The 14,939-nt window shown below is 43.0% G+C and overlaps 2 protein-coding genes across 2 annotated transcripts; one reads left to right on the top strand and one right to left on the bottom strand.

The window, feature by feature from the left end:
* Positions 1-3,107: 3,107 nt before the first annotated feature.
* On the top strand, positions 3,108-7,209 carry LOC125552665 (triose phosphate/phosphate translocator TPT, chloroplastic-like). Its single transcript, XM_048716295.1, has 12 exons — positions 3,108-3,484; positions 3,788-3,856; positions 3,973-4,038; positions 4,150-4,228; positions 4,780-4,900; positions 4,995-5,090; positions 5,358-5,470; positions 5,577-5,654; positions 5,739-5,855; positions 6,091-6,190; positions 6,306-6,406; positions 6,867-7,209. The coding sequence occupies exons 1-12, from the start codon at positions 3,231-3,233 to the stop codon at positions 6,879-6,881; spliced, it is 1,209 nt and encodes a 402-aa protein (XP_048572252.1). The 5' UTR covers positions 3,108-3,230; the 3' UTR covers positions 6,882-7,209.
* A 1,305-nt stretch (positions 7,210-8,514) lies between these two features.
* On the bottom strand, positions 8,515-12,326 carry LOC125552667 (dnaJ homolog subfamily B member 4-like). Its single transcript, XM_048716296.1, has 3 exons — positions 11,908-12,326; positions 10,830-11,263; positions 8,515-9,290 (listed from the first exon to the last, which is right to left on the bottom strand). Exons 1-3 carry the CDS (start codon positions 12,070-12,072, stop codon positions 8,852-8,854), a joined length of 1,038 nt encoding a protein of 345 aa, XP_048572253.1. The 5' UTR covers positions 12,073-12,326; the 3' UTR covers positions 8,515-8,851.
* Between the last annotated feature and the right edge of the window lie 2,613 nt (positions 12,327-14,939).

Raw genomic sequence — 14,939 nt, 5'->3', positions numbered from 1 at the left:
TCACGCTAATACAAACTCATTTCTCTGGAAGTCATGAACATATTTTTAAAATACACGAATATTTATTTTGAAATATATGAGTATTTGTTTTGAAACACATTACTATTTTTATTTTAACAATTTATTATTAAAATAATTGAATAGTTAGAATATATAAATATTTTATATACTACACAATTTTCATGTGTCTACAAAAACATTGTCCTAGAATAGCAACGAAACATTATGTAAAAGACATGGAAATGTTATTTCTCCATATATATACGAATATATTTAACATCTCAAATGTATTTGTTTGAGCCATGGAGATGTTTTAATGATACTTTGAAATATAAAAATATTTTTAGAATATTGAGTTGCTCACTGGTAAATCCTATTTGGCGCTCGATGCAACAGATTGTCGATGGAACGCGCACCATGTGCCTTTCTGGTCTTGGCCCATTCTGTTTTCATCCTTTTTTGGTTCCTTTTTCTAAAAGAAACTTTCATTTTCTGTTCTTTTTTTATTACAATTTTTCTGGCTTTTTTGTTTTCATTTTCATTGACTTATGATTGTTTTCATTTTGTTTGGACGTGAGCGTTATTTCCACAATATATGAACATACATTCACATTTATGATTTATTTTTTAAAAGATATGACTTTCTTTGAAAGATGCATGAATATTTCTTTGTGCATTTTTGTAAAAAAAATGAGCATGTATATCTACTTACGTGGACACTTTTTAAAAGTTTCCATAACATAAATTTTTATTAAAAAATACTTTTCCTAAAATTGTTGAATGTAAAACCAATTTTTTTTTTGAACAGCAACAAGCTAAAAGTGTCACGTGATGGGCGTCCCATTTAGGAGGCATCATGCAATCACCCAGCAGTCCCTTCACACACCGGACAAGACCCGCGAGTCCAAATGGGACAGATTTTAATGTATGACATATGCGCATTATGCGTGGGTTTTCTGCTAGAATTTTTCACACCCTTTGTATGTATATTTTCATGAATTTGAAGATGCTACATTACTGTTGCACCCATGGAGCTTTTTTTAGTGTCAAGGGGGCGGGGCGGGGAGGCGCCTCCCATGAATATTTTTATTTTATAAAAATGCTAACCTTGTGGCTTGGGGAAGAGTTTGTAGGGGTTTAGCGAGAGGAAAGTTGGTCGCGTTATATATATGGGGGTTCAAGTTCTTATATATATGGGGGTCAAATCGTTATACATAAGAACCTGTCTGGCCCCTAAGTTCGGAAGATCTCAAGCGATTTGACCAAAACTTGAGATCGTCCCTAATATTTAGACATGCTATTGGGGTGGGTACATTTTGCTACCTAGACACCTTTGCATTTCTAGCATCCCATATTTTCCACATAGTGATGAGCAGAACGAAGGTGGCGATTGCCTGGAAAACCATGTGCTGGATCTACTGTCTAGATGTTGTCGAAGGGGCTGGCCGAGGGGACGATGTTGATAGCGTGTCAAACATTCCTTGCAGTGGTGCAAGTGAAGAAGAAATGAACTTATGTACTTAATCATGGTATTGCATGTAGGGCAGTCCATGGATCATGGAAGCAATGATTTTCTTTTTCTTTGTGCAGGTTTTGGCGTGTGTTCAGTCGATCGAGGTAAAGGAGCCAACCAAAAATCTTAACCTTTGAAGAAACTTTGGAAGCCTAGATGGCCTCTTGCTTGGGGTTTGTAATCCGTTGCATGATAGATTTGTAAGCTCACTTGATGGTGAAGTTGGAGCCATCAAGCAACATTCTCCTATCGCTAATTTGTTGCCACCGGGATTAGCAGATTACGCAAGGCAAGTTCGCTGCCATCATGTAGCATGATACTATCTAGCCTAGCATGTTGGTTGGTGTGGTGATTGAATAGAGCTGGAACGTAGTTGCCAGTGGTTCACGCAGAAGTCAATTCTCAAACTACTCCAAACCAAATATGTTTAACTTTGAGGTTTCTTGCAGATGGACTTATGAAAAAAGAAGAAAAACATTGTTGGTAGAGTTTTTTTGTTTTGACAGAGACTTGTTGCTTCAATCGGGTGCGAGCTTAAAAGCGTAAATACAAAATCATTGTGTCAAATCAGACGATGACTGAGCTCGACCTTTTTAAATAAGAGAAATCAAAGCATCCTCTTTCCACCAACTTTAGTTTTGTTTATTTTACAATTTTTGACTAGTGCACGCATATTTACTTTTATAAGACGTTTCCAGTGACCTAATACATCTTACTCCCTCCTTCCATTTATATAGGGCCTAATGCTTTTTTCAAGACCGTCTTTGACTATTGACAAGATTAATAGTACATGACATGCATAATATAAAAATTATATCATTGAAAGCTTCTTTTACATACGAATTTGACGATGTGCTTTGTGTAAATTACATGTTAGATATTATTGCTTTAACATTTGGTAAAAGTTAGCCTCAAAAAATGCATTAGACCTTATATAGATGAAAGGAGGGAGTACAAAAGTTTACAGAGGGAATATCACAGTGGGAACTGGGAAGGAATAAAGCGGCCAAAATGATATGTCGGCTCAGTCTTTCGGAGATGCTCATAGGATAAAGTGTGCGTGTGTGCGTTCATAGGGGTGAGTGTATGCGCGTGTATATGAGCGCTTGTGTCTGTACTGATGCTAAAAAAATACATCTTACTCCAAAAGTTTACAGAGGGAATATCACAGTGGGGAGGAATAAAGCGGCCAAAATGCTATATTCCGCCAAGTAAACGAAAATGAAGGGAGTTATAAGCGGCAAAATGTGCCATAGCTTTCGAGCAGGAGGCCGATTCCCGTGCCACGAGCTAACAATAATAGGCATAAAATGGTTACATTTCCCATCGGGAAATAGTAGCTTTTGGATCTTCCCCGGCATTGTGTGGACGCCGGCCACTACTTTCCAAGCCCGGCCTCACGAGCATCACCGCGTCGACGTCCGATTCCCGTCCCGGTCCAAAACCTTCTCCCATTTCGCGCAGCGGGGCCGCGCCCGGACGGCGACGTCCGCCGCCCCGCCCCGCCCGACCCGACCCCGTCCCGTCCTCTCCTCTCGTCTCCTTCCCCAAACTCTATCGGCAATCGGTGCGGCCTATCCTCCCCCGCGCGCGTCTCCGCCACCCAAATCCCTCCGCTCCCACCCATAAACTTATCCAAAACCGGCCGCCCCACCCCGCTCCAGCCCAGCCCCGCGCCCAACGCGATCGCCCCAGGCCTCCCCGCGCTGCTGCAGCAATGCCGGCCCTCGGGACGCTCTCCGCCGGCGGCGCCGCCGCCGGCGTCGCAGGCCTGCTCCGCCTCCGCCGCGGCCCCGCCCTCGCCTCGCCCCTGCCGGCCGCCGCCCGCGCTGGCGCCGTCCACGACGGCGCCCAGCTCGTCTGGGGCCGCCAGCTCCGCCCGGCCCTCGTCCTCCCCGCCGGCCTGCTCCCGCTCCAGGCCTCCAAGAGGCTCACGCTCCGCCCGCCCGCCGCCTCCGCCGAGCCCGCCGGGTGAGTGATCGTTCTCTACCGCCACGTCTGCACGCTGGAAGCTTCTGGAAACGCCTCTGGCCGGCCGTTTTGTTTAGTTGCACACAGTTTGGTTTCCTCGCTCCCACGCGCCGCGCGGAAAAAAAAATTCACCCACATTTGCGCCGCTGCACATGCGAGCGGCACGACTTCAAATATTCTGGTCCCACCTGCAGCCACACTGATCGCTGATCGGTGGGGCTCACAGCCACAAAATCCGTGCTCTGTGCGTGGGAGTGCGCTTTTAACAATTTTATTACTTTCTGATGACTGTGGTTGCAACAGGGAGGCCAAGTCGCCAGGGTTGCTGGAGAAGTACCCTGCAATCACCACCGGCTTCTTCTTCTTCATGTGGTACGTTCTCGCTGCCTCACTCAACAGCAACACGGCCACCCTTTGGCTTTCGTGGATCGATCTTGCAGTGATTTTATTCAGCTAATTTGTGCATTCTGGCGCAAGTGATCCTGCAGGTACTTCCTGAACGTCATATTCAACATCCTCAACAAGAAGATCTACAACTACTTCCCCTACCCATAGTAAGTGTGTCATATGCTGATATGCATCCTTGCCTTTGTTTTGAAACGATGAAGATCAGCGACTGTGACTGGGTTGCAACTTACACTGGAAAATGGCACTGCTGATTGCAGCTTTGTTTCGGTGATCCATCTACTTGTGGGAGTTGTGTACTGCCTCCTCAGCTGGGCCGTTGGTCTCCCGAAGCGTGCGGTAATTCGAACCATCTTGCTGTAGCATTGTGTTTTCTTTGAGAATTCACACAGTGGTCAGAATGGTCCTCAGTTGATGGGTCTCCTGTAAATTCATAAAAGTTCAGCGGCCTCACTGAGACTGTAGGAACAAAGATTTCATAAAAGTTTCATATTGTTCAACTGATAGGCTTCCTGTAAATTTCATTATAATGTTGCACTCATGGATCATATGCCACTGCCATGTTTAAGCCTCTGCATAAAATGTAGGAAATCTTACAATTTCTGGTTTTAAAAAAGAATTGCAGTTGTTAAGTAAATTGTAGAGACTCTTTATTTGAACCGTAAAGCAAATCTGTTGTTCTTTGTGTGGTCAATGAGCTTAAACTAAACTTGATCCACCCTTCATCTTTTCATACATTAGAAAAGTATGCGTTCATTAGAATAGCATGCCTCTATATTGACAACATATTAGAAGAATTTATCATATCAATAGCTGCTTCTGATCAAGGCCATGTTTCTTATCTTGAAATTTGCATAAAAATTAACACAAATTACCGCTATCTTCCGTAGCCTATCAATGCAACGCTCCTGAAGCTGCTCTTTCCGGTGGCATTGTGCCATGCTCTTGGTCATGTCACAAGCAACGTGTCCTTTGCTACTGTTGCAGTCTCGTTTGCCCACACTATTAAAGGTGCCTCTTTCATGTGCAGATTTCAGTTTGGAGTTCTCTTGTCCCTTTTCTGTTTTATATGCTAATTCTTCTGTGTTACATAATTGCTATGCAGCTTTGGAGCCCTTCTTCAATGCAGCTGCTACCCAGTTTGTCCTTGGACAGACAGTTCCCTTGTCTCTGTGGTTGTCTCTTGCCCCTGTTGTGCTTGGTAATTTCTCAATTAAGCCTTCTGTTACCAGTTTGCTAGTAAAGCTGTAGAAATTAATTTTTAGTATAAGAAACCAGTTAAAATTATTGGATACAGTGATTAAAAGACCGATAATACCTTGATCAGACAAGTTTCTCTAGTGGCACAATTCCTTTCCTGTCATTGTTATCATTTTTCACTTGATAGCATGTGCTAAATAGTACTAGTAACTTCTTTGGTCCATGCCTTTTTCTTCTTCAACCTATTTAACTACTTGAACATGACCAGGTGTTTCAATGGCATCCCTCACTGAACTGTCATTTAGCTGGAAGGGTTTCATCAATGCTATGATCTCTAACATCTCGTTCACTTACCGGAGTATTTATTCCAAGAAAGCCATGGTTTGTGCCTGTTTTCTTCTTGTCGCTTGACTCCTCATCTTTTGTTGCCTTTTGGGCTGTTGCTGTTCAATTCCTTTGTTTTTACTAACCATTTTTGTCGTTGCAGACTGACATGGATAGCACCAACGTGTATGCTTACATCTCAATAATTGCTCTAGTTGTCTGCATACCACCTGCACTTATTGTAAGTGTGATAAATATAGCCCAAACAAAAAAGGTTTCTTGTGTTATGCTTCACGTTTCTTATTTTGAATGACCAACCTTGCAGATTGAAGGACCACAGCTAATGCAGTATGGATTAAACGATGCAATTGCAAAAGTAGGAATGACAAAATTTGTATCAGATCTTTTCCTGGTGGGATTGTTCTACCATCTCTATAATCAGGTAACCAGTTGCATAGGCTCTTGTTGGAATAATTAGGTGTGGCATTTGAGCTTTCTCATGGCATTACACCATACCATTTGTAATAACATGAGCCATACAATGACTTTACCGGCATCTGTTTCTTATGCAATGTAGAGATCAACATTTAGCAGCAGTTGATCGTGATGTTGCCAGACTAGCACATTCCATTTTTGATGGTTTCATCTGTTATAATCCGTTACATGGCTCATGGCAGATTGCTACAAACACTTTGGAACGGGTGGCCCCTCTGACACATGCTGTTGGCAATGTGTTAAAAAGGGTTTTCGTCATTGGTTTCTCGATCATCATTTTTGGTAAATAAAATGTCCCATTATTTATTATGACTAAATATTATTTGCCCAATTGTCCTTTTTTCTGTGGCATGGGTTTATGCCTAGTTTTAACCCTTGCTAAATCTTGTGTGAGCAGGCAACAAAATTACCACACAGACTGGAATCGGGACTTGCGTTGCAATAGCTGGTGTTGCCCTCTACTCGTACATCAAAGCTAAGATCGAGGAGGAGAAAAGGGTAAGCTTCCCCTCAATTATTCCAGTATCTCCTAATCTGAATACATGTAAAGAGGAACCAATATGAGCTGTTTCTAACTGGAATATGATTATACAGCTTTGGCAACACTGAACGACCAAATAAATTGAAAGTTTTCTTGATTAATCCAAGCAACATAACATATTTTTCTGTTCTTGGTTACCCCAGGAAAGGTAATTTACTAAAAATAATTCTTCCTCTTGGTTACCCCAAGAACATATCGCATATTTTTCTAATCAACCAAGACCCTCAAAAGGTCAAAATCAGCTAGTCAAAGAGTATAAATAACAAGATGAAAACCTTTCAACAATTGGATTGGTATGGTCAATGCTAACCATGGTTGTAGAGAAGACAAATATGGAGTTATAAACATTTTTTCCTTGTATGATCCAAGAGCCATGTTAATGCCGCAATCTTATTTATCTTGCTCAAATCTTTGCAGGCGAAGGCCGCCTGATGAGGTGACTGCTGTGAATATGGTCTGATGGTTTCCGGCGCTCGAGTTGCATTGCCTCGGAGACGACATGGACGGATCTCTTCTTCGTTATTTGTTTTTTGTTTTTCAGTTATCTGCTAAAGTGTTCCCTTGTGAGGTCGAACAGCTACATTGCAGATGGTAAGACTGGTTGTTTCCATCAGATGAGAGAGCTCAGATGTGCAGTAATAAACGCTCGTATTTGTAAAGGCTTTTCGTTTTGTGTGTGAGAACCGAGTTATCTTCTTTGTACCCTTCCTTTCGTTAGTTCTTCTGCTATGCAATGTTGGACTCAGACCATCAAGTCTTCTGTGCTGTGTCTCTAGCTCTCTTTTTTTTTTTACTTTCTGACACGCCTCGTCAGTTAGACCATATACACTCATCCTCCATACACACGTTTGATATGCAAGTTTAGCAGAGAATGGTGTTAGGGCATCTCGACCCTCAAAATGGTCACAGGTATTTGCCTGGGGCCTCTCCAGACTCGTCCGTAGACATGAATACAGAAGCCGACCATCCAATGATGTCCCTTAAATGCCCATCTTTGTTTTTTTCCCCAAGTCCGCAATACTCAAGATAATAATAGAAAATGGCATATTTCATCAATAAATAACATGTAAGTATCCCCTAGTACAACAATAGTTTAAATATAAATATTACATCTGAGATAACTGGATGTTCAACAAGTTTTTCAAATTCATCGATTTTAAATTCAACAATACTTGAGTCAACCGCATATGTCGTCTCATGCATTGTGCCCCATAAGTTTCATCAAACAATGTATGAATGTAAATTGCCAGCCCTTAGTTCTGTGGTAGTGCATGACAGCGCGTCTAAGCTATACAAGGGGGTGATTATCGAGTTGCAACATTTAGTGAATGCATGACCAACATGTAGAGCAGCAGAAAGCAAAAACTTACAATCTCCATGGTTGAAGAGCCTCGTGGGCACTTTCTCTCCACTTGTGTAATCTACTGCGACCATTGATGGCCTAGCAACTTCACATTGCGTTCATGGATCACGTGCTAAGTCGTAAGGCGTGAAATGACTTTGCTCATGAAATGAAGCATGCATGTTTTTCCAAAAGGTTGAGCCCCCTTGCCTCATGCCTACAAAGTCCGCAGACATCCAACAATGCCCGGGTGGCGGCCAAAGAGATAGAAGAGGATGCGGATGCTGAGCAAGGGAGAAACAGGGACGGAGTGAAAGAAAAATGGCCCAACATATTGGACACTTTCGGACGTATGTGGGCATCCACAGGAGGATGCGGATTCTGAGCAAGGAAGAAACATGGACGGAGTGAAAGAAAAATGGCCCAACGTATTGGAATTCAGACACGTTCAGGTGGAGGGGCTCGTCCATGGATTTTCCTTTCTTTTGCTACAATTTCACTCAAAGGGGAGAATGTGGGCGTTTTGAGAGTCAACGTTGGAAACGCCCTTACTTTAAAAATCCAGACTTCCCTGTGCTCTATATAATAGAGATGGTCTAGCTGACGAAGCTCATGTATAGCATAAATTGGTTCTGAGAATGCATCAGACTTCCCGTGTCATTTGTACACTAAATTGGTACTGAGAATGCACCATAGTTCCTATGTCATTTGTACACAGGACCATAGCTAGTTCAAATATATATAACACAGCGGAATTATCCTGACACAACAGGGAACAAAATCTGTATAACGTTTCTGGACTCAAACCTTCCTGCAATCCCGAGGAAGAACAGATTAAAACATTGACAACAACCAGCCTGGTCACATGTGAAAAAGCCTCTACCAAGTTATGGGGAAAAACAACACATAGAATGACAACATCATTTCTACAGGTATGTAAACGGAATAACCAAGACCAATTCCGCTCATTGTCCAAACCGGACAGATAGAAATCTACCTAGCCACATGCTGGAGATATTCACAGTCGCTTTCATCAGTCTATAGAAAATGGCACACAGGGCTAAGAACCCAACAGCCTTTTGATCCCAGCTTTCTGGTCAGATGTCAGCCTGGAAGGGAACTTGATGCTGAACTTAACGCGCAGATTTCCCTTCTTACCGGGCTCCTTGGGTATTGGCATCCCCTCTCCAGGGATCACCTCTTCATAGCTAGGGTGGATTACCGAGTTAACTTGTCTAGACAAGCTCCGCCCGTCGAGCGTTGTGAGTTGCACGGTATAGCCAGTCAGTGCTTCCACCAAGGAGATCTTCTGTGTCATGACAAGATCGTTTCCTTCCCTGGTGAAAACATCATGGGGCTTCTCTTCAATGATGAAGACAATATCAGCAGGCATCATGCTTGGAGATTCATTTCCCTTTTCAGGGAAGGTGATCTTTGTCCCCTTCTTCCAACCGGGCTTCACATCTATCGTCAGAATTTCTTCTACCTGTGAAACTCTCCTGAAAATGTAAGTAAAATTAGCAAGCGGGCACCAATAAAAGCATGGTCCTGAAACAATACATTGATATCTTTATGTCAAAGCATAACACAAGGTATTCACAAGAACATAGCCACACAGCTAAATATATTTAAACACCATCCATAAAAATGTTGCCTAACATAAGCAAACATCAACACAATGCACACACCCTTAGGGTGGAAATGACAACCATGAAGACATAACAATTTCAGAAGTGTCTCTTAAAGACACATCAAAGCTAGACCACCTGATGCCTATGCAGCCTGCGCTGTAGAATGACCTATGCAGGGCTTCACTACCACATGAAAAAATGGTTAACAAGAATACCCACCTGGGCACTGACTACAGAAAATTAGGCAACAATTAATATGCATATACATGAACCTAGCCCTTTTTCGAATGTTCTCTACGTGTTAGCAAAGCAGACCAACTGGAAAAAGATCAGAAGGCATTCACAAGGGAAAGATGAAAAGCTATCCTAAAAGGAAACATGTAACGACCATCTCTTCAGAGAAAACGTGTCAGAAAACAGGTGTTCTTTGGCATGTCCAGATTTTTTAACAAACTGTACAGCAGAATCCGAGTCGGATTCTGACACTCACGTCCGCATCCAAGTACGCCCATGCAGAACATACTATAACAACAGCACTTGCATTTTTTTTGGCAAGTTAATCTGTTGTTACATAATTTACAACATACATAAGTGTTAACTATTGTCACCACTAGCACTAAAATTAGATTAGTTATCCGTTTTCCCAACTATTGTTACATAATTTACAACATACATAAGTGTTAACTATTGTCACCACTTGCACTAAAATTAGATTAGTTATCCGTTTTCCCCACCTATGTGAAGAATAAAAAGTCAATCCAAAAAAATTCCCAACTTGGATAGCCGAATCCGAGTCGGATTCCGACTTGTATCAGTGTACAAGTAAAACTCATGAAAAACATGCTATTCATACTGCATAGCTGTAAGATTGAATAGAAAGAGTGAGCAATGAAGAGACTGGTTTCTTGTGCTCAGCAAGGAAATAAGAAAATCAAAAGGACTGCTGCAGTTATTAATAGCTATCATAGGTATCATCCCTGTGCTACAAAAACTATACAAATACCAGATAATCTATGGCTCAAAACAAATTCTCAATTCTATCCAGAAAGTATAAAGCCAGCCGCTAAACAACAAAATGCAACTTAGCTTCACAAGGCCATCTTGATAAGTTGACTACTATGAAAAAATTACACTGCTATTTCTAATAGTTGAGTGGAAACTAAATTAATTTGTCACAACAATAGTGGACACGCACAGGCCATAGAAACTAAATTAATTTGTCACAACAACAGTGGACATACACAGCCCATTGAAGAACAATATGCTTGCTCCAAATAAAAGTTTCTAATGCAATTAATTCACCACCGATAATCCGTTGAATCCCTATAGCCTATAGGAGGTTACATACCGCGATTTCTCACATCGACGTGCTTAGATGAAAAGTTCAGGAAATTCAAGGAAGCTTACCCACTGGTCTCTATGACCTCTCTTGAGATTTTCATCTTTTTGGCCACACCCTTATACAAATCCGCAAGGGTCACTGAAAGCTGATTCTCAATGGGTGCTGGTTTGTGTGATGGGCGCGGCATATTGCCGGCAGAACCCTCTGCAAATCGCTTAGCGAGATACTCGTTGCTAAACACGCCCCCACCATAAGATCTTGGTTCCCCTCTCATGCTGCCACCCGGCATGCCACCCAGGAAGGAAGGCCCAGAAAATCCAAAAAACTCAGCAAATATATCATCCGCACTCCTCGGATTGAAGTGAAATGAGGTTGACTGGCCACCACCAGGGTAGAAAGAAGATGCACCAGGACCTCCTGCCCCTGGAGGCGGCTGTCCCTTGAGCCCTTCTTCCCCTAGCTGGTCATATATTGTGCGTTTCTGGGAGTCGCTAAGGACCTGAAAGGTCATAAGGCAACACATAGCATCAATGCACATTTATAGTAAATGGCTGGAAGTAGAGTCTTAACTAATTATTGGAAGTTAAACTTGCTAAAAAATGGCAGGATCCGGTCCAAAATATCGTTTCTAAACTGCACAACAGAAAATACCAACCAATGAACAATGTAGTAATTGCCAATTTAACCATGACAGATGCTTGCGCTAAAAGATGCCAAAGGAGTGGATTAATGTTTGCATCAACAGATAAGTGTCTTTGAACTTGCAACAGTTGTTTAGGGTCCCTACTTAACATTATTTCTAAATCCCGGATTCTAAACAAAGATGCAATGCAATTCTACCTATCTCCAGCGTACACAATTAAAAGTTTAAAGGATAGCAGATCATATCGCTGGGTGCAGTAAGACCTACAGCAACAACAAAGGGCATACACCATTATGTCCAAACTTGCACTTGAAGGAAATCTTTCCATCAGACAGACCTACCGCAAGGACTGTCGATCTGAATTGATCGCATACACAGATACACAAGGATCAAAACGTGAACTTTCATGATTGGCGATGAACAGATTTCGCTAACTGTTCAAGAGCGGAAGAAAAAGGAAATCTAATCTTGGCAGGAGGAGATCAAAAAAGAAAAGCAACCTCGTACGCCTCGGAGATCTGCTTGAACTTGGCCTCCGCCTCCTTCTTGGTGGTGGGGTTCTTGTCTGGGTGCCACCGCATGGCGAGCTTGCGGTAGGCCTTCTTGAGGTCGTCGTCGCTGGCGCCGCGGTCGACGCCGAGGACCTTGTAGTAGTCGACCCCCATCTCTTTGGGCGCCGGAGCTGCCGGCTCCGTCCGCCGGCGGCCGCCCCGCGTGGACGACGACTCTGCTGCCTTCCGCTTGGTTCCGCCGGCCCCTCGAATCTTGCCGGCCTTGTCGTCCCCGTCCCCTCACCGGAGAGGTTCGCTCGCTCCCTCGGTCGGTCTCCCTTATCGCACGCCGCTGCGCCGAGCCGTGGGTGGCCTCGGTGCCCGGTTCCGTCTCGTGCTCGTGACGGGAAAGGCGGCTCGCACCGGGTTGCGAGGAAATTAGTAAGGGGTGGAAGCTTCCAGAAGCATGCCATACGTGTACAGGTAGATAGAATTCGGTCGCGGTTGGGCTCTGCGGCGCGGGCCGTCCGGTGGGACCTGTCAGCCCATCTATCTTTTGATGCGCTTGTGGTTAAGAATGTGCCCAGCAAAAAAAGCCCGAATGATCATCAAAATAAAGAGCAAAAAACCCCAACTGACCCTTAACAAAAAAAGCCCGACTCAGGGCTCCTTTGGTTTGATTTGTATAAGTTGAAGATACTCTTTTTTTTTAGGAAATGCCATTATGGCGGTTTATATTTCATGTGAGAATAAAGATACATCGTTTGATAAAACGTCTACTAAAAACTTCGAAGGCTCCGACTTCTAGAGAATTATTCGAGAAGTCTTCGAGTTCCTAGAAAATATATCCGCCGCCATATTAGCCTCCCTAGGACCGTGATGAAAATATATCGAAAAAAAATTGCGAGCTAAAAAGAGCATTCTTCATAGATTGCCGCCGCTGGGCCAAGGGAATTGCCGCCATTCTGCATGATCTCAATTACCTCCATACAATCCACCTCCACGTAGATTTTGTTGCAGCCCATATCATTAGCCAGAAGAAGCCCATCCCTAAGACCCCGAGCTTCTGATGTCCCGACATCTTCCATGAACGGAATATCAACACAAGATGCAACCAAGAAAAAAGTTGTGTCATCACGTAAACTTGCACCCGTACTCCCAGTACCCTCTGTCTTGATCAAATGTAACATCAACATTGAGTTTAACTAGACCATCCAGCGGCTTGTTCCATCCATGTCTCTTGATTCTCATATTTTTGAATTGTGCCTGTGTGAAGTTTTTTGCCAAAGCTAAAATTGCTTGTGCTGATCTCGTTGGCTCAAAAAGGAGCTCACCATGAGTGAACTGGCGACGCTCCCACCACACATACTAGACACCTATGGCCAGTAGATCATTGCGGTTAACATCAGCCACCAATGACTGAATTTGATTCCTGGACAGTAGCATATCCGCCGGCACAGACCCCCTTCCCTTTCAGATGTACATACCTCATTGATCAAGGGTCTCAGACCAAGAGTTCGCCATATTTCTTGCACTCTTGGGCACAGAAACAAAGCGTGCCTAATTCTCTCATAGTCGGATGTACAAAGCAGGCATTGGGAACTACTCCCTCCTTTCCGGTTTATAGGCTCAATTCAAAAATCTCACCAACTAAGATAGATGGTGAGTGATGGAATACTTTTTGTAATTTGCAAAAGCACCCAATTAATGCTCTTGTTTTTTTCAAAAAATTATGTTTACCAATGTATTAATTGCAATGCATGCATGCATAAAGTACACGCATTGGTCAATTTTCTCTTAATACTTGCATGCAACGATTTAATGCACCTTGGAATCTGAACTTGTGATGAGGAACAACCAAATTGAGCCTTATAAAATGAAAAAACTAAGATTTTGAGATAAGCCATATAAACCGAAAAGGAGGAAGTTGTTATCATATGCCTATTCGCAAGGACTCCATAACAGGGAATTGCTCCAAGCAAAGCTCTCCACACATGGATTTTTATTTTTGCCGGCACACGCAATTTCCAAATGGTTCGCCAGACTGGACTAGTACTTGAGGCTTGAACTGAGTTTGTCATTCTCAACTTTCGTGGTAAGCCATTCTTCATGATAAGCCGGTCTAACAAAAAAATCCCACTTCTGTTAAAGTGCCATGAGACAAAATCATCCATCATACCCATTGCCAAAGGGATGTTCATAATTCGTTGCACATCAATAGGCCAAAATATATCATTTAATAACTGTTCATCCCACGTCCTTTTTTCGGCATCAATGAGTTCAGAAACTCTTGTAATCAAAATTTTACCTCTCGGTGTCATAACTTTCTGTGTAGGACTGCTCAGTATCCATGGATTTTCCCAGATCTTAATTTGAGAACCATCGCCTACTCTCCAAGTAATTTCATAAGCACCGCCTCGTCAAGGTGGACCTCCTGAGGCCGACCCAAAGCTTGTAAGAGCATATATAATCAGGACTGACTAATTTTGATCCCCAAACATCCGTGGATGTGCTCGGTCAGTGACCGGGCGTGTCCGTTTTGAGTCTTCACTTGTGCATGCATGTAATCATGTCCCCTACATTCTCCCAAATTGCCCAGTCAAATGCATCTGATTGATGGGCATGAAGAAAGAGAAAAGGTGGTCCGAGGTAGGCCGCATCCTACATAGAGGGCTGCCCGAACATCCTCATATCTTTCCCACATATGAATTGAATATAGAAATTTGTGGACTTACCGGACACGTCGGGACAAAGTGAGGGTTGTGCTTGGGCGACTCCTTTCCTCCCCTCATCTGTCCGGACAATGTTCAAGTTGTCTGATTAGACGTTTGAGAGGTCAGATTGTACACGTCCGGAGTAGATGCTAAGAATGCAAAATGGGTTGCACCCTAAAAAACCGGAGCTCATGTTAACTTTTACTTTCTCCGTTTCAAATTACTCGTCGCAGAAATGGATGTATTTAGAACTAAAATACATCTAGATACATCCATACCTGCGACAAATAATTCCGAACGAAGAGAGTACAATCGTTCGTTTTCCGT

Source organism: Triticum urartu, chromosome 4, assembly GCF_003073215.2.
Source record: "Triticum urartu cultivar G1812 chromosome 4, Tu2.1, whole genome shotgun sequence".
Taxonomy (NCBI): domain Eukaryota; kingdom Viridiplantae; phylum Streptophyta; class Magnoliopsida; order Poales; family Poaceae; genus Triticum; species Triticum urartu.
The sequence above is the reverse complement of the archived record's forward strand: the minus strand, read 5'-3'. Positions and strand labels throughout refer to the sequence as shown.